Source organism: Eutrigla gurnardus (genome assembly GCF_963514095.1).
Source record: "Eutrigla gurnardus genome assembly, chromosome: 12".
In the NCBI taxonomy this organism is placed as follows: domain Eukaryota; kingdom Metazoa; phylum Chordata; class Actinopteri; order Perciformes; family Triglidae; genus Eutrigla; species Eutrigla gurnardus.
This window is the reverse complement of record NC_139926.1, coordinates 19,588,136-19,609,439: the sequence shown is the minus strand read 5'-3', so window position 1 is coordinate 19,609,439 and position 21,304 is coordinate 19,588,136. Positions and strand designations below refer to the sequence as shown.

General features: G+C 40.0%; 3 protein-coding genes across 4 annotated transcripts; 2 read left to right on the top strand and 1 right to left on the bottom strand.

Annotated features, from left to right (window-relative positions):
* The first annotated feature begins 881 nt into the window (after positions 1-881).
* On the top strand, positions 882-8,508 carry gpr155a (G protein-coupled receptor 155a). The gene is made up of 16 exons (XM_084022039.1): positions 882-1,119; positions 1,231-1,727; positions 2,390-2,789; positions 3,085-3,253; positions 3,347-3,502; positions 3,966-4,049; positions 4,151-4,271; positions 4,367-4,451; positions 4,753-4,843; positions 4,957-5,140; positions 6,316-6,405; positions 6,531-6,661; positions 7,239-7,334; positions 7,411-7,475; positions 7,591-7,725; positions 7,880-8,508. Exons 2-16 carry the CDS (start codon positions 1,286-1,288, stop codon positions 8,070-8,072), a joined length of 2,442 nt encoding a protein of 813 aa, XP_083878165.1. The 5' UTR covers positions 882-1,119; positions 1,231-1,285; the 3' UTR covers positions 8,073-8,508.
* A 146-nt stretch (positions 8,509-8,654) lies between these two features.
* Positions 8,655-13,499, bottom strand: scrn3 (secernin 3). 2 transcript variants are annotated; one of them, XM_084022048.1, is made up of 8 exons: positions 13,395-13,499; positions 13,044-13,212; positions 12,728-12,909; positions 12,349-12,548; positions 11,155-11,367; positions 10,918-11,080; positions 10,638-10,818; positions 8,655-10,528 (listed from the first exon to the last, which is right to left on the bottom strand). In XM_084022048.1, exons 2-8 carry the CDS (start codon positions 13,197-13,199, stop codon positions 10,367-10,369), a joined length of 1,257 nt encoding a protein of 418 aa, XP_083878174.1. In that variant the 5' UTR covers positions 13,200-13,212; positions 13,395-13,499; the 3' UTR covers positions 8,655-10,366. The 2 variants fall into 2 exon arrangements, with proteins under 2 accessions (XP_083878174.1, XP_083878175.1); XM_084022049.1 differs by having other exon boundaries at positions 13,399-13,418.
* Positions 13,500-14,018: 519 nt separating this feature from the next.
* On the top strand, positions 14,019-19,321 carry cirsr (corepressor of RBPJ and splicing regulator). The gene is made up of 10 exons (XM_084022046.1): positions 14,019-14,188; positions 15,257-15,351; positions 15,518-15,591; positions 15,734-15,747; positions 15,882-15,937; positions 16,036-16,084; positions 16,596-16,716; positions 17,467-17,573; positions 17,793-17,878; positions 18,178-19,321. The coding sequence occupies exons 1-10, from the start codon at positions 14,117-14,119 to the stop codon at positions 18,869-18,871; spliced, it is 1,368 nt and encodes a 455-aa protein (XP_083878172.1). The 5' UTR covers positions 14,019-14,116; the 3' UTR covers positions 18,872-19,321.
* The last annotated feature ends 1,983 nt before the right edge of the window (positions 19,322-21,304 follow it).

The following is a 21,304-nucleotide window of genomic DNA, read 5'->3' as shown; positions in this document are numbered from 1 at the left end:
AAAGTGCAAAATACTAAAGTAAGGATATACAAACAAGCAATGAGTAATACATTTATTTGTATTTATTTATTTATTTTATGGGAGAGAGAGAGGAGGCTAAGCAGAGTCCAGGTGAACTCTGAACAACAGGGTTCTCATGGGGAGTGTTCACCACTGTGTGTTGCTGGAGGAGAACACGCTGTACTATTTACATGTGTTTATTTTTCTGTTAACTCAACTCTAATTTGACATTCAAATACAAACGCAGATTTGGTTCCCTTGCACCTTCAGAGTAATCCAGCAGTTTGACAGAGGCAAAACAGTCAAAGATGCAGGTGGTAAAACAAAAACAAGCTGTTAGACAGCAAATGTAAAAAGCTGAGGGACGGTGCAGACTTGAGTTAAAGTGTTATTGGATTAATCCCAACAAATGAGCCCTGTCACATTAATGTCACAGTAAGATGATCCATTGTTTACATAAAAAATATTGAGTGGATAGGTGGAAGTGTATAGGGGGATGACTTCCAACTGACTTTTCGTTGGCTGTTAAAGATAAAAGAAGTAATAATTATATATATATATGTGTGTTTGTAATGTAACTCTTCACAATAAAATGTACATACAAGCATTTTAAATCTGTGGTAAGGCTGAGGACTGCTCACAATTATAAAAGCCATTTATATGAGGGGAATATTTTGATTTCTGAAATGTTTATTCTAAAGTAATAAAAACAAAGAAGTACTTTCTTTACATAGAAATTGACTGCTTCCACTTCCGTTTGTATTTGGAGAAACAAACCACGTGTTGCCTGGGGCGTGTCTGTAGGATAAGCCCCGCCCCACTGGGATAACGCCATTGGTTGAATCGTGGCTGTTGACAGTTGCTTGCTGGGAGGGAACTAGACGCCCGTTACTAGTATGTAACTCCAAGTACAAACAAGGTAGCTAGCTCGTCCAGAAACGTTTTTATAACAGTGTTGACTTTAAAAGTTTTGTAACTCCGCGTTGTTAATTCCGGCGAACAGCGTGAATGTGGGCCAGACCTCGGTCCAGCTCCTTTAAGCTAGCGTTAGCATGTTTTGAATGACATTTGACTAACGCGTGGTAGCGGAACGAGAAGGGGAACTTTCTGCACTCAGAGGTGAGACATAATGTGTTTACTAAGTCAGTGACGTTATTTTGATTTAGGTTAACTAACGGTGGTCTGGCTATGTCTGCTCTTGACTTTAAGCTAATTATCTGTCTCTCTTAGTATCCGGAGACGCCGAGCTAGACATGAACACGACTGCGGTCACACCGGAGTCTGCATGATGATGATGATGATGACGACGGAGGCGCCGGGCAGAAACTCTTCCCACGAGGGGGTCGAGCCGGACTCCTCCGCCCCCTCCGCCAGCATGTCCATCGATAAGCTCCTGCCGGCCCTCCTGGAGTGTTTTGGGATCATATTATGCGGGTACATCGCAGGGAGGGCGAACGTCATCACGTCCACGCAGGCTAAAGGACTGGGGAATTTCGTGTCCAAGTTCGCCCTCCCGGCGCTGCTGTTCAAGAACATGGTCGTGTTGGACTTCGGTAACGTGGTCTGGCCGTTCCTGTGGAGCATCCTCGTCGCCAAGGTGTCGGTGTTCTTCCTGGTCTGCGTCCTCACGCTGATCGTCGCCAGTCCTGGGAGTCGCTACGGCAAGGCCGGGCTCTTCTCGATATTCGCCACCCAAAGCAACGACTTCGCCTTGGGATATCCGATTGGTAAGTGTACTTAAACCTACCACCCCGCCAATGTTTGCCCAAACAAGTTCATGCTTCATTTGTCGTACATAACTTCTCCCAGGGCCCTCCCTTGTTTACACTGCATTCATGCAGCAACACTCCTAATGCGATAATTTCTGAGCAAGGTGGGATTCCTTATTTATGTACTGTTTACATTTGCAGACATATAAACACATCTTTGTTGTTTCTTTCTTAGTTGTAATGGAGAGCTGTCAGATTTTGAGGAGAAAAGGGTTTATGTTACTATGCAGTAATGGCCAGTTTGCATCACACTAAGGCTTCTAATTGTCTTCTCAGGCAGTTATTTCACTAATAAACAAACCCAGTTAAGCTGATTGAATAACTGACAATTATGCAGAAAAAGCAGATCCTCAAATTTAGAGATTTTTCTTTGAAAAGGGGTTTTGTCATTCAAACAAAACAAGCACACAGGGATCCTGGCCAACATCACGACCCCGGGACCTTTTTATGTACAAGTTTTCACATGGAGATGTGTGTAAACCAAAATATTTCTGTTAGTCTGGACATGCAGCTTTGTATGATGGAGCCTAAAATCCAGTTATACTTTTATTTTTACTTACTTATATTTAATTCCCTGCCTTTGTTGATACTAATAAATTTGTCTTCACCTTTATCCACAGTTGAGGCGCTCTACAAGAGCACATACCCAGAGTATCTCCAGTACATCTACCTGGTTGCCCCGGTCTCCCTCATGCTTCTGAACCCCATTGGCTTCGCCTTCTGCGAGATCCAGAAGTGGAAGAATCAGGGAAACCACCAGCAAGGAAAACTCCTCATCGTGGGCCTTGTGGTTTGGCAGGTCCTGAAGAACCCCATAGTGTTCATGGTCGTCATCGGCATCATCGCCCACTTTGCCCTGCACCAGACAATTCCTCCCTTTATGGCTGACTTTGTGGATGGCTTGGCCAACTCTTTCGGGGGAGCAGCTCTGTTCTACTTGGGTCTGTCCATGGTGGGACAGCTGGGGAAATTAACCAAATCCACAGTCGTGTCACTGATATTGCTCTTGACGGCAAAACTGTGAGTGGAAAAACCCGCCGTCACTGCACCTGATGTTTGTACAAGAGATCATTTTCTTATCGTGTGACCTTTTAATAATGACACATGCTCCAGTAGAGTCAGCAGGCTTTGTAAAGTGCTCCCGACATGTTTTGTGCTGATGCTTTGGGTGACTCAGGTCTCACACCACAAGCCATTTACCTTAATGGCTGGTTTACACATGTAAATATTTTTAGTAGACTGCATTTTCCAGCGCAGTGTCAACTAACCCCTCAGATAATGGTTCATGACATCAGAATTGTGATTGGACTTTCAGGTTGCTGATGCCACTGATTTGTAAGGAAATGGTGGATCTGTTGGACAACAGCAACACCAGCGATGTGAACCACTCCAGCCTCTCCAACTATGCCTTTCTTTATGGGGTGTTTCCCACCGCACCAAGTGTGGCCATCTACGCCGTCTATTATAACACAGAGCTACAACTTGTGAGTTGCTCACATTTACCTCCTGCATGTCTGCCATGCAGATGCTCAACAATTATTTTTTTTACTCACCAAATGTGTTTTTGCCTTCAACAGGTAACCTCTGGAATGGTGATCAGCACTTTTCTCTCAGCTCCAATAATGTATGTGTCCGCCTGGCTGCTTACAATGCGTTGGATGGATCCTCAGCTTCTGATGAATTCACTGCAGAATGTCAGCTTTGACATAAGCATAGTGACCTTGGTGGCACTGGTGAGTCAAAAGTATACACTTAAGTGTGATTATATGTAAACCTGTTGACGGCATATCTATTATAACTGACTTTTTTATCGTCCGTTTTGGTTATTTTTGTTGTATCTCAAACTTCAGAACTGAAAGCAGGCCTTTTATTGAGTTCCACAACGGCACAATTCACCGTTCAACGTTAAAACATTGAGTCATTTAGAGGATGTGTGGCCGAACAGATGCTCAACTGACTTATACACCTACTTCCTCATTAATTTTCTATTTTCAGTATTTGTATTCTGCAGTTTCTCCTACTTTCATTATTCATTTTCAGCGTTTCTTAAATATGTCATTCTGTTGCGTAATTTCACCGTTTCCTTTGCATCCAACAATGGATATGCAGTGGAATAAACAGCAGTGTTCATCTGTACAATGTTTTCTTAAGTAATTAAACATAAATCATTTGAAAACATGTGTTTTCTCTTGACAGGTGTGGACAATTGCCGTCATGTTTTTAAGTAACAAATTCAAAAGGCTACCTCACATGTTTACGCTCAACCTTTTCTTGGCGCAGGTGAGCCCACTTGTATACTGACTAAATGGATTTATTCTTATGAATTAATTGAATAGACAAGACATCTGCTTGCATGTGTAACTTAGTTGTATGGTCTCTAGTTTCTAACTTGCATTGGAATGATCCTGTGGAACTTTGTGGTGAAAGAAGACAACTTCGTGGGCCAAGTCCTCACATTCACATTGTTGTGCGTCTCACTGTTCAGCACCTACATTTGGCCAGGTATGCTGACGTTACACTACTTTCATGTGTCGTGATTGAGATCTGAAATTTTAAGTTTTTTTGCTGATTTAATCTTGCGTATTTTGTCGTTGCAGGTTTAATAATGCTGTCTCTTTTGCTCGTGAAACATGTTGAGGATGTGAAAGTCTCACCAGGCTTGTTTGTCATCGCAGGCTGGGGGTAAGTGACTTTTAAACAAGACTGAACACAGAAATGAAACTCAGCTCGTTTGTCTGGTTCACTAAAAGACGGAGGATCAGAATAAACTCTTTGAAATAGAAGTTATTTTTAGGATTCCTTAGCTGATATCTGCATTTTCTGCATTTTCAGAACTATGATCAAGAGCACAGATGGTGATTTTACAGGAGTGATGATCAAATAAACTTTTAAATTCCTGCAATTGGGTGTGGTTGAGCTGGTTTGACATGTTACATTCTGAATACTGTCAGTGATATTGTTAATTTTGTCTCTACATTAACAGGGTTCCAGCCTTAGTAACTGCTGCGTTGCTCATTTCTGGGGAAAAAATGCCCGGCACAATTGACCCTGCTCATTTTTACGGCAAACCACAGGTAACCGCATACATTGAAATCATACCTGTTTTCTACCATTTAAGAACAGTTTTTGAACCCGGCAGAGAATTACTTCAAAGTTTGCATGTCTGTTTATGTGTGTTCTTTGGCAGATAATCTGCACCACGGTTGTAGTTTCCCTCAGTATTCTGCTGGGAGGAAGCTCTCTCGTGGGTCTCAGTAGAGGAAGCTGGGCCAGCGACGACCAAGAGACGAACTCTGCAGAAGATCTTGTAACCGAGGTTGAACCAGAAAACCTATTTGAGCCGGTCACCCCATCAGGAGATCCCGACAGAGGTACTTTTTCTAATGGGAACACTTTAACTGAGGTTTTTATTCAACACAAAAAGTCAAGAATAGGGTAGGGCCGATATCTGGTTTAACCGGTTCGGTTTAGTGTACGGGGATTTAATGTATGCACAAACCGGTTGAACCCGCATTTGTCCTTATGACACGTATAGAAAACTAAAAACATCAGCTACCTGTGCCAACGGCGTCAAGGCACTAAATCCAACGTGTCTTTCATTAGTAATGAGCAGCAATAATGACAAGTGATTCAAATAATATTGTGTTTATTTCTAAACCGATTGGCGAGTGTCCACTCGGCTGGTGCGCAAAATGTGGCCGCCCCGCTGCCGAACAAGCCGAGGATGGCAAGACAGAGGCGTTACGCATATTTTTGACTCTCCTTTCCATGATTACGGCGCAATCTTCTGTGTGGAAAAATGTATGTATCACTGGGGTCTGCTATGGCAAGTGCGATGCCTAGTGCGAAAGGCATCGGTCTGGTCTTTGGGTTTGTATCAGACCGGTTTGAAAACGTTTAAACCAGTCCAAGCCTAGTTAAGACCCATATCTACAAGTCATCCATCACATCTGTCTGATGATCTTCCCCTGCAGATTATTTCAATTACAAAAGCAGTGTTACAATCACAAAGTAAACAAAGAAAAAAAAGGAAGGACAACATTTTTTTAGATGCCATTATCTGAAGGAAACTGACATCTGATGTTCCTGTGTGGTTAGTTATTCAAAATAGGCAATGCAACACTGAACAGATTATATCTGACAAACGTTGCTTTCAAAACACTTCACTTTTACTTTGTTATTGAACCTCCACGGCGTGTCTTTGTTACATTATTGGTCTTCTGTTACAATAGAAGCAAACCAGTGTTGAAGGGAAAAAATATTCTTTATATGAACGTGATTTGTTGGATACTATGTTGTTATAATATATAATTATTCCAGCATGTCATTGCAATTGATCCAAGTACTTTTTAGAGTGGGAGCTGAATAATAATAAAAAAGTTGCATGAAAATATTGTTGTTTTCCCAACTTAACAATTTATGCTTAGCTTCATTAATCCCTACATTGAATTACTTGTATTCCTCTCATATTGTACTGCAGTCCTTACAGTGTGATGTTGGGAGCAAAGTAACAATCTCACTCTCTTATCACCTTTTTTTTTATCAGCGTGCCTGCAATGTGAGTGCGCTCCAACCCAGCCCATGCCTGACATGATCATCAGCACAAATATCCAAGACACACCAACCACTCTTACAGGTATTGATAAGCAACAATACCACAATAAGTAAAATCTAAATATATCACCAGTGAATTATCTACTTTGTTTCTCTACAATGAACCAGATTCTGCATTCTAAATCTCTGTTCTTCTGCCCCCTTCAGGCCAATGTGAGAATAACTGTGAGTCCACAGACTGTCTGCTTGTCCAAGTGGAAGAGCGCCAACAGGTCGCAGATAGCCAAGTGGCCCGTCATGTGCTCTTGTGTCTGCTTCTGACTGTCAACATGCTTGCTGTGAGTTAACCACCACCTTTCACTCTTACAGTGACAGTGACAGCCTTACTGCCTGCATTATTATATTTATTGCATCACAAGCCAAATCGGACACTTATGGCTCAGCCGTGTAATTTCCAACTCACACACTCAATTTCGGTGGAAGCCTCCTCCAAAGGAACCCATTAATAGATTCTTCTGTTTGGATTAGTATTTATTGGTCTTAACAGATAAGAAATATATTAGATATGACCAATATATCCTGTGGAATGTGATAAAATGTGCATTTAGGGGGATCTATTGGCAGAAATGGAATATAATATTAGTTTTCTTTAGTTTCTAATCACATTAGAATATGAATGTGTGTTTATGATCAGCTGCCATGTTTCTACAGTAGTCGAGAAGGGACCAACCAAACACTGGCTCTAGAAAAGGCTGTTCATTCTTTTGTGTTTTCACGTCGGCCACCGTAGTTCCCCGCTTGGCGATTAGGAGAAGTTTCACTTGGTTGCAATCTGCAACATCACCACTAGATGTCACCACATGCTACACACTAGGCCGTAAAAAACACACAACCTTCCTGTAAATTCTCTGACAGAACCTGTCCAGCTGCTTGTGGCTGCTCCTGAATCCGGTTCCTGGGAAACTCTACTTGGAGCTGCAGTTCTTCTGTGCTTTTGCCAACTATGGACAGGTTGGTTTTCCAGATACTGTGGTACAAACACCGTGAGCATTTATTCATTTATTTATGATCTGTTTTCTGTCTCCAGGGTTTCCTCTCCTTTGCTCTGTTTGGGCTGGACAAGCATTTGATTATACTGCCATTTAAGAAGAGGTAAAGAGCATTTGTGTTATGAACCTACGCCACACTCTACATACTATAATACTGTGTGTATCTATACCATGTGTACACACACACGCTGTACTCTGTTTATCTACATGTGTTTTAGGTTACATGATCTGTGGTATGGAAAGAAGAAAGAACAGCTGCAGACTGAGTTTCCTGAGGAGATCAGGATGACCTGCACCCAGTTCACCAAATACCACAAGGACCAGTGTTTTCATGACATTGTCAAAAAGAGAAGGTGAGAGCACGTCGTCTCACTCACTGCTGCTCTGGTCAGAGGTTGATGGGCAAAATCGTCTCTGATGTCTGGAATGTCTGAGTGTGCTGTTTGCTTCTTTTCTCTGCTTTTTGTGGCGGTAGACCTTTTGAGTGAATTTTCCTTTGACTTTCAGGTGTGGTAGGGGTTTGGTGGACTGTTTTCTTGGCTGTGAACTTGTGGAGTGGCTCCAGCGGGTGGGCTTGGCTCAGGACGCCGGTGAGGCGGTTCTCTACGGGACACGGTTACAGCAGGGTGGCGTGCTCCAGCACATCAAGCAGGAACATGGCTTTCAAGACTGTCGCCTTTATTACCGCTTCATGACATGAGACACAAGGGTCAACATCCACATTTCTTTTCACTTTTTTTTTACCAAAGGTAATTAACTACTTAATGCATCTTCAGGTCGGACAACATGAGAATCAGTACCGACTTTTAAGAAGAAACTGCACCCGGACGGAGAATTGTAGTTGCACTACTATGCAGCTTCTGTGTTCACAAGTGCAACAGACTAAACGCTTTCAAACTTAAAATGCCAGTAACAATGGATTGACTGAAGTTGGTCTGAAAGGGAATGAGCCTTTTTTTTATCTGCATGTGTTTATTTTTGCAGTTTTACATTTAACATCTCACTTACCAGGATAACTGCTGAGATCTTGAGTCGATCGGGTAATCGTACAGTTCAGTAAACCTCTTTAGCCATTCATTTTTAGGTGGAACCTAAAGTTGGAGTCCCTGAAATAGGGATTATAATCCCTCACTTTGTGAAAACCTGTCAAATAGTTTGACTTGTGCTGTTTGACTGCGTTGTATTGAAGCTGGTGAGAAAAATATTAACATAAGTGAAAAGGACTGATGACCTAATCTACAAAATTAAGAGCCAATCTTATTTATTTTTTTTTCAAAGACTCTTTGGAAGCGTTTTTATGCAGTCGCTATTTGCACTTGGATTTTATAAGTTGTTTTATTTTATGTTGTGTCATTTTGGGAGTGACGACGCACAAATAGCTGTCCTTCCAAAACAAATTCTAGGTGCAGGCAAAAGAAATCCCAGTCTGCTGAATGTATTACTTCCTTCACTGGGACACTTCCACCAAAGCTACTTGCCAAAAGAAAAAAGGGGAAAGATGCGGTAACGCTGCGTCCGTTTTTATGTCTCTGCCTTCGCACCGCCGACAGCTGTGACTAAATGCATCGTGTTTCAGGTTGTATGTTCGTCCGGTCCTTTCTCAGGAACGCCTTGAGCAGAATTTCGTTCACTTGGACTCAAGGATGAACTGATTTTGGTGGTCAAACTTCAAATGCCAAGGTCACTGCGACCTCACAAAACCCCTTTTTGGCCATAACTCAAGAGTTAATATGCTATCAACAATTTCATGTCTAATGGGACAGAAAGATGATAAGATTGTTGGACGGACATGGATGTAAACTGCAACATGAATACGACCGTGAGGTGCTTATTCTAGTTAAGTGTCTTTAAAATCCATTCAACTCACGATTAGCTTAGTTTCCACACTTAGTTAACTGGAAATGTAGCATGAAGCGCGAGTATTGTAGCTGTGATAACCTGCATTTTAACACGACTCGCCACTGATGTGGAACTGTGGTTAAAGTGTTTACCAGTGCTATGTTAGTGTCAAAATGGTTTTATTACTTTTTAAGTGACAACAAAAGCAAAGTGCCACTTTAAAAAAAATTAATAATAAGTGATAACCGTACAAAAAGAGTGTGAGAACTCAGTGTTCCTGCATGTGTTGACATGAAAGTGTTTATTTTTTGAAAAGCATGACTCGCCTGGCTTGCAGATGCGTCTCAGCTTGTCAGTCTTGATAGATTTTGTGCCTAAACCAGCTGCTGTATATCGTCTAATCACATGATGAAAAAGGGACTTGACATTGGACAACATCAACATACATATTGCCCAGTAAATAAGAATTGTTTTATTCAATTGAATCGTTTTTATAGTTTATATTTTAAAGATTGCTACTGACTATTTTACCAAAAATGTTTGCCTGTTCGAGGCTACATATAAGTTATTTTTTGACCGTAGGTGTATTATACTGGGAATGTCCTGTTCTATGCCCATCACATTGTTGTAGGGCCCGCTATCTCTCTATGGTCCCCCCATGGGCCCCAAAGCAACCGCACTGACTGCACTGTCTAATAATAATAATGCCCCTGTTGTTGTTGGGAAACTAAAGGCTGCTGTAACTCTTTTTTTTCTCAGGTAAATAATAATATAAGTATATTATTATACTGCTTCATAATACATGTGTTGCCAAGTGCAGCAGTGTGTGTTTTATTCACTCACATTAAGTCGAGAAAAAGGGTCTTTTTAATAAACACATTCTGTCAAACGCTGCATATTTATGTTATGGATTTTCTTTTAAATAAATGTTATTAACAAACATTTAAATCACGTCTCAGATAATTAATTTGTCCTTTCCTGTAATTCTGACCAATTATGTCAATATATAAAAGTCAACATTTAGTCCATAATGTTATATTATAATCCTGCTTTATTATAATACAAGTGTTACTGTTGTGTTGTGATTCATTTACAAGCGTGTTTGTACTTGGTCCTGACTAGAAGCCACCGTCACCCTGAATACATGTTGTGGTTTCAGCTTTTGCCATAGGCATCCATCTCCTCCTGAACACAGCTTGAGAACAGATTCGCAAAGAAATCTGGTTGCTCAATACCATGTGAGAGAATCTCCTCCATCTCCTTCATCTTCTCCTTCTCCAGCTGCTTCAGTCTTTCTGTGATCTTCTTTCCTCTGTCCTATTGACAAAAAGCAAACATATTATAAGTACGTTTCCAGCAGACCACGACCGCACTAAGTCAAGTGACGGATTTAGGTGAACTGGAGGCTGGAACTAAACGGTTAAACCTTGAAGGATTCGACGATGGCGGCCACCAGCTCGTGTTTGACAAACAACAGGTGTTTGCGGTCAGGCTTCGTCTGGAAGCGGGGTTTCTTCTTTACAGGGTCGTCTGCGCCGTAACTGGGAGAGGTCGTCTCCTTCAGCTCATTAATGTTCTTTACGAAGATGAAAGGTTTGAACACGGACCTGGCGTGCAAAAGAATCGCTTATTAAAACATTTACTGCTGTCAACGAGAACTCAAAGGGGTGCATCATCATCAGCCGACCTTAGATCAAGCGCTGTACCTTTCGGGGTCTGGAGTTGCTGTGAAATAGTGAACCGCTGGCAGATCCGGATCCGTAGGGATCACCGACACCATGCTGCCTGTCGTCATGAACATGCCCTCCATGTTTATGCCACTATCTTTGTCCCTCAGGATGTCCATCATCGTCTCAGCGGTGATGTGACCTACAGTAGACAAAATCAAAATGTGTGTTGGAACAAGTCATGTGACCCTTTTTCCTCCACGGTGGAGTACTAACCGTTGTTTTTCTCCAGTAACTTCTTCCCCTCACAGAAGCGGCTCCCGGAGGCTTCGATTCTGGCTGTAGTCATGAAGGAGTAGACGGCAGCGAAGTTGAACGGAGTCTCCCCGTCCCACCAGCCCTGGCTTCGTGCGTACTCCCTCATCTCTGGATGTTCCTTGTCGATCTTAGTCGTTATGCCGTACTGGTTGGAGATGTTGCGATATCCAGCTTGAGGAGTGTAAAAACGAGATGATGAGCCACCAACATTAAAACTTACCATTATTCATAAGCTTCATAAGAAGTGCAATAATTGAAGTGTCCAAATTATTCTGCATCTATTGATCTGCTAATTCAGACAAAAGGAAGGAAACCCAGGACTACAGACAAGATGGCGGACGACAGCCAGCACGGTCTTTCAAGTACAGGAAAGTATTTTACCATTTTAGTTTGATTTTCCTGTTTAAGTAACTAAATGTCTAGAAATGCTCTTAAATGTTAAGCAGAAATAATCCATTAATTTCTTATTTTTTTCTTATTATCTTTTTTATTTTATTCTTACCTATACAAACTAAATGTATGATTATTTAAGTAAATGTCAACACAATTATTTTGTTTGTTTTTTCTCCAAAAAAGGTAAATAAAGAGTATTAAAAAAAACATTGATAAGCGCTCCACTGTGCATTTAACAATATATCATTTTAGTGAATTGTTATGGGGCAAATGTGAAAATGAATCATGATAGTGATTTCAGGTGAATATAGATAGACCTGAAATCTAGACCTTTATACAAAGAACAGTGTGAACTAATAATCCATGTAATAATTATACAAAATATTTGGCCTTGTGCTTATAAAGGTTTTGTGTGTTCCAGGTGACAGTCAAGAGTCCTGGAGACCTGAGGGCTTTGAAACTGTAAAAGTCAGTCATTCTGATGGAAGTCAGACTCTTTATGGAATCAAAATATTATTATTAATATGATATGAGGCCTTTTTTCACTCCATAGAGAATAAAGCTCAACATTGTTAGGAAGTGTGACGCAGCTAATAATTTACATGACTGCTTATTAAAGCATAATGTCATTGTTTCACACATTTTCTGGAGTGCTTACATTGATGTTTGATTAAAGTGTAATTGACGTTTCCAAAAGTAAGTAGACGCTCCTGTTCACATACTTTGTGTGTCCCGTGGTATCGGTCTTTTTCTCATTACCTTCCACTCTCTCCGCTGCCCAGTGCTTCCCTGATGTCTCCAGCAGCCACGCCTCCTTCCTGTCTGAGATGAGGAAGCTGTTGTGGTAGGTAAAGCTACTCTCATCCTCCATGCAAGATCCTCCCTGGCCATATTTCTCCAGCAGCTCGGTAATAACACCCACAGCTTTCTCAGCTGTATCGGCTCTCTCGAGTCCAATCCTGGAAAATTACAGAGTTGCAGATTTTCTGTTTGTTGCTTCGTCTTTTGAGTGTTTCTCACAAAATGTATCCTTAAGAATGAAAAAAACAATTGTGTCTGGATGGTACCATGTTATTACATTTGCCCTTTGCACCTTAAGTTGATGGTAGACAAAGTGTAACTTTTAAAGGGGCTTTACCTGACAAGATCCATGCCCAGAAGTGCTTCGTCACCATCTGCACTCTCTCTGCCCCACACTGCTTCATTTCCAATGCACACTTGATGCTCGTTTGCACCCATTTCTGCGCCCCACAACCACGCTGGCTTGCTCAACACAACAGCGTACGTGTGGGTAGCCTGCTCAATCTCTATGTAGGTGCACTGTTCACAGGAGGAAGAAGGCACAGGGGCAAAAAAATAAATATCTTTTAATGGTTATCCAATGGCACTTTCACCGAAGAGCAGTCCCAATGTGGGAAATAGAATAAAATAACAAGCTGTCTGGTGTCACCCACCTCGACCTTATGCCCTGCAGCATAGTCTTTGGCTGGAAAATACACCACCTCCTGGACTTCATCACAAGGCCTGTCAGAGTTTTTCCCAAATATGATGCATGGTCTCTCAGTGGAGGGGGGCAAAGCCACGAAGGTGTCACAAGAGGATGGCTGCATGTCGAATCACACACTGAGTAAACAGAAAGAACAATTGGTTGCTTGGGTTATTTAACGAACAGGATTTTAAAAGTTACCTCAGCATAAGCAGCCAGTGGACTTAAAAACACACCTCACTGGCATGAAAGCAGATTTAAAGCCGTTAAACCCTCAGTAAATCAGGCTTGCTATGTCATTACAATGTGGGAAGCTTACCTACGTTTGCCGGTCCGACCGAGAACCTTCGCCATAAGTTTCTATTTTCATTTCAGTTTCTATACACTCTCATCGGTCAATTCACCGGAAACAGTACAGTCACGTGACCGAGCCGAAGTGAGGTTTATATTCGTAGTTAAACCCTTTTTATATACAGTCTATCGGGTGAAACTAGGTGTATTATATCACGCTTTTTACATTATGTTAGTGTGTTTAGTCTGTATCCTCATCCCAGATTAGTAGATTAAATATTTATATTTTTATTTATATATGACCGAGATATTTATCATCAGATAGTTTTTAGATTTTTTTTTTTTAATAATTACTGTGCTATTATATCTAAAGTTTTCACCAATGAAAGTCTGCCTGTGATGCAGATGACTATCTATATGCTTAAACTACATTACCAATCAAATTATGTAGATTTTTTGTTTTGTCGACACTGTTAAATTATTTTAATAAAAACATATTTTTACGTGACATGCTGTGTTTTTTAATAAATATGTAATGCAACTAATAACCCAAATAAATAACCCTTAATTTAAAATTAACTGATTTCCGTAGTTCGACCAATCTCGAACTGTCTTCACGCACACTTACGTGATGACGTCTTTACGTGCGGGATTACGTGTTTACGTGCGGAGGAAGCTACTCTAGCGACTCCGTTAGCCGAAAAATAAACGCTTGGCTTTCCACTTAGGTGGCGATATAGGTTGTCAGCCATGGGGAAGTCATTTGCTAACTTCATGTGCAAGAAGGATTTCCATCCTGCGTCCAAGTCGAACATCAAAAAGGTGAGCGTTAGCTCCGGTTAGCATTGCTGCCTGGAGCAGATTAGCCTGCGAGCTAGCAAGCTATGCTAACTTTGTTTTGCTTTTGCTAGCGCAGTTTGCTGCTTAGCAAAAACACACATGACCCACTTTGACAAATTACCTACTTGGTAGAAAATGTTGACCGCAGAATAGTTTTTCTTTATGAATCACAGACGAGCCATCTAAAATAGTTTACGTACATTCTTCGTTTGCATTGCAGTTAAGATAGCCAAAGCTAAGCTAACGTTACCGGTACAATGTTAACTTCAACTGACTTTTAGTTCGCTGTGTTGTCGTGGTCTTTTAAAAGGAGAGCCATGGATAAGCCTTATGTTATATTTAGGCTACTGCACACAATATTTAATATGAGTAATATATAATAATGACTTTATTCAGGACATCAAATCAAGTAAAAACTCTTATTAATACTATGACCATGTGTTTTAGGATTTGGGGACTACACACACTTTTCTGATTGTTATTGTGATTTAATTTACAATAATGTACAGTACATATAGTGTCTAGATGTAACTAGTATATGTCCTTTTTAATTAAAATCGAATTGTCCAAATTTATATTATCTATATACAGTACAACTTGTCAAGTTTACTTAATAAATAAAGCAATGAATTCAACATTTGTATGTAACCAACGATTGTCTGTCGATGAATCTCTGTGACCTCATTAATAGTTACATCTATAAAATATGCTTTTTATATGGTAATCACAATTTCAAAGACCCAAAGTCATTTAGATCACGTTTTCGTTGAACAGTCAGGACCCAAATATATTCACTTGACCACTATATAACAACCCATAGTAGCAAATGGCAACAACAAAGCTCATGAATTACTTCGTTTATTGACTAATAATCTCCCTGGTGTAAGGGTTAGGTACAGCGCAGTAGTATAATAGTGAATACAGTGCTAAAATTGCATTTTTTACTAGTCATATTACTTCTATAAGTATCTATGTGTCAGGCAAGGAAGTTTTTAGGAATGTTTGAAAAGTGTGTGTGCATTAACCCTCAGTTTCACCTAATCCGTACAGGTATGGATAGCAGAACAGAAACTGACCTTCGACAAGAAGAAGCAAGAAGATCTTATGCAGGCGTACATGAAAGAGCAGGATTGTTACAACAACAGGTGACACAAATGCTTTAATATAATGAATCATTATTTTAAACACGTTTTTAAGCATATTGATAGGGTCTCAGTTAATGGAAAGGTTTTTGTTAACTCAACATTCACTTTCGAAACATTTTCTAAATGATCCTTCAAATGCTGAAAATGTTATTTTCCTCACATCTAGAGTGTTGATGGGGGATGATCGTGTTAAAAATGGCCTCAATTTCATGTACGAGGCTCCACCTGGAGCATCCAAAGGTAAATTATTTACATTTTAATTACACTAGATCTCTGATACTACTAAATATTTTGCTTGATTCCAAAATCCTGATTCTTAAGGAGATTATGCTTAACATTTTATACTTTTGTTTTTCCTTCATAATTGTCTTCTCTCCTGAAGAGGAAACAAAAGAGGTAAAGTAGAGTAAATGATGATCCTATGCAATTGCGCTATATGTATATATGCATGCAGATTTTTCTTTACTTTCACTCATTTATAACTGGAAAGGGTTTCATACTAAAATCCATACTGAAAATGTGTGTTTCAGGAGGGAGGAGAGGAAGAGTACAAATTTGAGTGGCAGAAGACGGCTCCTCGAGAGAAGTAAGTCGTATATTTTTACACTGTTACACTTTCTTGGCCTATTATCCAGCACTCTTCCAGAGTTTGCTTTCTTTTTAATCCTTCATTTTCTCACGTAGATATGCGAAGGATGACATGACTATTAGAGATCAGCCATTTGGAATCCAGGTGTGTGATGATTGTTATTTATTTGAAGCATATAGAATCTGTGTCACAGTGGTTCCCAACCAGGGGTTACATTTTAACAGGGGGTCACAAGTTGATCAAAATGTTAAGAAACAAAATGAGACATGTTTTTTTTGTTAAATACATTGGATATTTTCATTTCCTTGGGTACCTGAAAATTCTACAAATGAAACAGTTTGAAAGGAAAAGCCACAATTTGTCAAAACCCATAAGCTGTGACTAAGGGGTCGCAAAAACACACAGATGTGTTTTAGTAGCGGTCGGTCACAAAAGATTTGGAAAAACTGTATTAAATCAACTGTGTCAGCATTACTGAAAATTATAATGTTTCGGAAAGTAGACCGAAGCTTGTCATACATTTACATTCTAAGATATTAATTGAATATGTGTGCATTTTTAACTAAAATTTTAACAATGTTTGAATGTTTTGTTTAAATAAATATGCATCCATCTCCACACTTTGCATTGAAGTCTGTTGTTGTTAACTTCCCAGGTGCGCAACGTGCGATGCATCAAATGTCACAAATGGGGCCATGTGAACACAGACCGAGAGTGTCCTCTCTATGGGCTGTCGGGGATCAATGCCAGCTCTGTGGCCACAGAGGAAGCAGCAGGTAGAGTGAATACAATGATTCTCTAAAATGGACATTTTAAACAGCTTCCGCTGCATTGTCTCTGTTTATGTATGTCGATGTAATTTAATGTTAATTTGATGATCAAACACAAGTAATTAATGAATTGAAAAAAGCATCATCATATAAACACGTTCACATTGAAAAAATATTAAAAGTAAATATTAAAAAAAGGAAAAAAATAATCAATGCATCACTTAAAATATGCAATTATTACAATGTTATGTAGAGATTTTACTTGCTGAAATATGCAATGGGGGAAAAGAACAGTACAAATAATTCTGATATATAGCACAAAAGAACACAAAGAGTGTGCTGGCCTTAGTCCGTCACAGACTCTGCAGCAGGTACACCTACTGTATTTTTCCTCTCGGGTTTCAGCTGGAGCTCCCAGTCTTGGGCTGATTCTGACTTGTGCAATCAGCAAGTTGAGTAACGTCATAATGTTTACCCTGGGAGAGTCCGGTCGGTGCATGGTGTTGATGGTGGAGTGCCGTAATGGTCCCCTTCCTGTGCCGGGAGAAAAATATGTAATTACTGTGTATTCTGATTCCTCTAACCGCTGCTTTGGCAGAGAATGATATTGTATGATTTGCTCAGCCGGAAGTGGAGTGAGTTGATTCGATGTCCCATTCTGTTAACAAAGCCGCCCCTGAAATTCCCACTGTGGAGATAGTGGTTGGCATTGCTCTGACATCAATGGGACTGTGAGGCTGTGATTTGTGCTAACAGGTCCGTCGATGCACCCCTCTGAGTTAATGGCGGAGATGCGAAACAGTGGGTTTGCCCTGAAAAAATGTGTCCTTGGTAGGAACGCTACTGTTTGTGATCCATCGCAGGTAATTGTCTGTCTCACACTCCCATCTTTTTTTTTGCACACATTGGAGGATACACTTAACACACACGTATATTACCCATCAGGCAGAAAAGACTGCCGGTGTATCTTTGATAAACTAAATTGAATCATTGTTTAAAGGTGTCCGGCTGAAATATAGTCGTATTTGTGGGTGTGTGTTGTCATTTTGGTTTCAATGTCAGTTCGCCGTGTGCTTTTACAGGAATATGTCGCCAGCGAGGAAGAAGAAGATCCTGAGGTGGAATTTCTGAAGTCATTAACGACCAAGCAGAAACAGAAGCTCCTTGGGTAAAAACTGACCATAATTTACCATTTTTTAGTATGAAAGCTTCAAGGAGTTGAGAAAAATTATTATTTGTAATACATTTTTTAAAATATTTTTTTGATTTTACCATCTATTTGAAATTTAAAACCTCATATTTCTAGCTTAGTATATACAATATATAATTAAAAAAGGCGGGGGATGCATCAGATTAATGTATTGACCTTGATTAAGTATTTAGCATTCCTTTGTTCAACCTTTTGATGTGATTTAAAAACTTAAATTATCTAAATATCATATGTTCATCTGCTGGTTTGTTTTACAGAAAACTTGATCGCCTGGACAGGAAGAAGGCCAAGAAGAAGAAGAGTAAGAAGCAGAAGAAGAAGAGCAAAAGAAAACACAAGAAAAAGCATGAAAGCAGTGACAGCTCCAGTGACTCCTCCAGTAGCAGCAGTAGCAGTAGTGACAGTGGCTCCGATTCAGACAGTCACGGCAAGTTCAAGAGCCAAAAGAAAAAGAAGAACAAGAAAAGCGATTCCTGTCGGGATAACAGCTCTAAGAGCGAGCGGAGAGTCAAGAGTCAGAAAGGGGCCTCCTCTCATAGAAGCAGGTCACCGAGCCCTCATGCTGGACAAAAGCGTCGCGAAGAGGAGTCCAGAGATTATAGACAAACAAGGACAGAGAGGGGAAGGAGCAGGAGTCAAAATCGCAGCCCAGAGAACAAGATCAAGCTGGAAGGAGGTCAGGAGAGAAAGAGACACAACAGCAGGGACAGAGAGAGACCGAGTGGCTCCAAGTCCGGCGTGGACAGAAGTAGGAGCCGCGAGACAGGCAGGGAAGACAGAGGTAACGACGGGCATCACAGTAGAGGTGGGGAGAGGAACAGAGGTAGCACAGATGGAAGGAGAGGCAGAACAGCAGATGGGAGGAGCAGAAGCAGAGAAAGGAGGAAGGAGAGGGAGGGCAGGAGCAGGAGTAGGGAGAGAAGTCAAAACAGAGCCCATAGAAAGCACTGACTTTGTTTTTCTTTTCCTTCTCAACATATTGGGTTTAATGTGTTTGGAATATCTTATATAGTGTTCTTGGTAATCAAAGTGTCCCTCCATATTTAAAAGTTACAGATACTGCGCAGTAGGTCTACCTTTTCTCCAGTAGGGGGAAGCAGTCGACAAGTAAATATCCGGACGCAGCTCGTTGCACCCATGTGTCGTGTACTGTATGAAAGGCACTAAATGAATTGATTACCATTTCAAGCAATTTGCTGCTATGATCCGTTAAGGGGGAAATATGTGAGTAATTTTAACGGTCAGCGTGTCGCTAGAAAGACTATTTCTGTTGCTGCAGTTTTTTTTTGCTTGCTTTGAGTATTGTCTTTTGTGGAAATTGTAAGGTGTAATGCTTAGACGGCTGTTGATTCCTAAAAATCCTCTTGGATTTTTTTCTTTCCGATTAAAATTCCAACTCAATATATTGCGTTTGTTTTGCGATGGATGAAATTAATGTCAGCGTCTAAAATCGGATACAATGTAGAATTGTTGGGTAATTAGTGTATTCTATCTAGGTTCCAAATTATATTAGGTGCTATGCTATATTTACTAAATATGTTTATGATTTTAAAATGTACTGGCCGGTTTCCCAGAATGGCATGACACAATGTGTTAATGCTAGAAAGCTGTGATTTTTTTTTCCTTTCTTTTTTTTTTTTTTTTTGCGGGCGTCAAACACAACAAATATGATTTCTGTCCAAATATCGAGCGTGTACATGCAGCCTACAAACGAAACAAAAGGCGACCTGTGTTTTTTTTTGTGTGTTTATGAATACCCACTGTTATATTTTATAGGGGAAACTAGAATTTATAATAATTATTATGACCTAAATTGGACAATTAGTTCTGGTTATTAGCGATATTTTTTAGGCAACAATTGCAGATTTTATTTGACAGACTCGGAAAAACGATTTTGATCTAAATTAGAAAAATATATATCAACCATTAAATTTTTTTTCTCCAAAAATAGATATACTCGAATTCTTAAATGTGCCATCTCACAGCTGAAATTTCAACATTTTTTTTTTTTACGTAAGTGTTGCTAAGCTTTTATATTTTTTGATGAAATTCAAATTGCCTATCTAATTTGGTAGTTTTCACTATCTGGCCGTCTCCTTGAAGCCGCTGTTGGACAAAAGGAAATGAAAATAATTTCCCTCTATTGCCTTCTGGTCAATTTAACATCCTCTTAAAAAAAGAGGGTGTGTGGATGAGATGCTTTCCCCTGACGTATTCCCAGTCCCGGACCCGCGCTGTAATTATTCCCCGGCTTTTTCTTTGAGAGTCGGACGCTGCACTGGGTAAGCACAAAGAAGTCAGAGAGCATCCTTGAACCCTTTCAATACGGGGGCCACTGATATTCAAATAACACGCAGCCACCGTTTGACTGCGCCAGAGCAAAGAGCATTTCAAATTCAAACATTTGCATGTGACTCTTTGCCCCCTTCTTTTTCTAAAGTTTCAAAAACTGTTCCCATAACATCTATGTGGCTTCTGGCAGAGAGAGAAAGACGCCACATCCTTATATTCTCGCTGCATCGATTGGTATGCAAATGAAAGCAGTTAATTTGGACAATTAGAATAAATATTCAGGGCCCTTTGTCGCCAAACCCCCCTTGGAAAACCCCCCGATAAAGTGAAACTGAACAAAAGATGTCTCGGAGATTAATTAGATATTTGATAAGACACGAATCCCTAATCGCAAATACAAGACACATGGGGCTGCGATGTGCTCCAAGTCATAATTAATACCATTTAACAAGATTTTCATTTAGGCATGAAATGTTTTTTTCCGGGGCATTAAACATTGATTTATTCCATAGGGGAAATAGTCAGGTAATAGGTGATTTTAAGAAGAAAAATATCCTCATGCTGTAAAATCAAATTCAAAAATATTTTTTTTAAGTAAACCCTAACACAAATAATTAAACAAATAAAAAAAATATGTATGAAATCTACATCACACAATTAGACTTTTTTAAAGATGTTTTAATTACGATAAAATGAAAGTCTTATACGTGTGACTTTATACAGGTAAACATTTATATATAGATATTTTTTTTAGGCAAAGAATTAAAATGGTTAACCAAAGTTGAAAAAAGCTGTGTACATACATATCCACAAAGTGCGTCGAAAGTAAATCCCCTGATTTCCAGGATACCAACACGAATAAAACAATCATAGCCTAACATTTACATGTAAAATAACACATAGTTTAGTCGTCAATATACAAGATGGAACTCACATTGTCCAACCAAAGTTCAACAGGTTTCGCGCACCCTCAAACATCCATGTTCAAGTCGCCCTTGAAATCCCCCAGAGGCCTACAGTAAATCACCGGTTTCTTTAGATGGATTGACGAATGAAATACTCGTTACGCCCGTGGAGAATCATTATTATTAA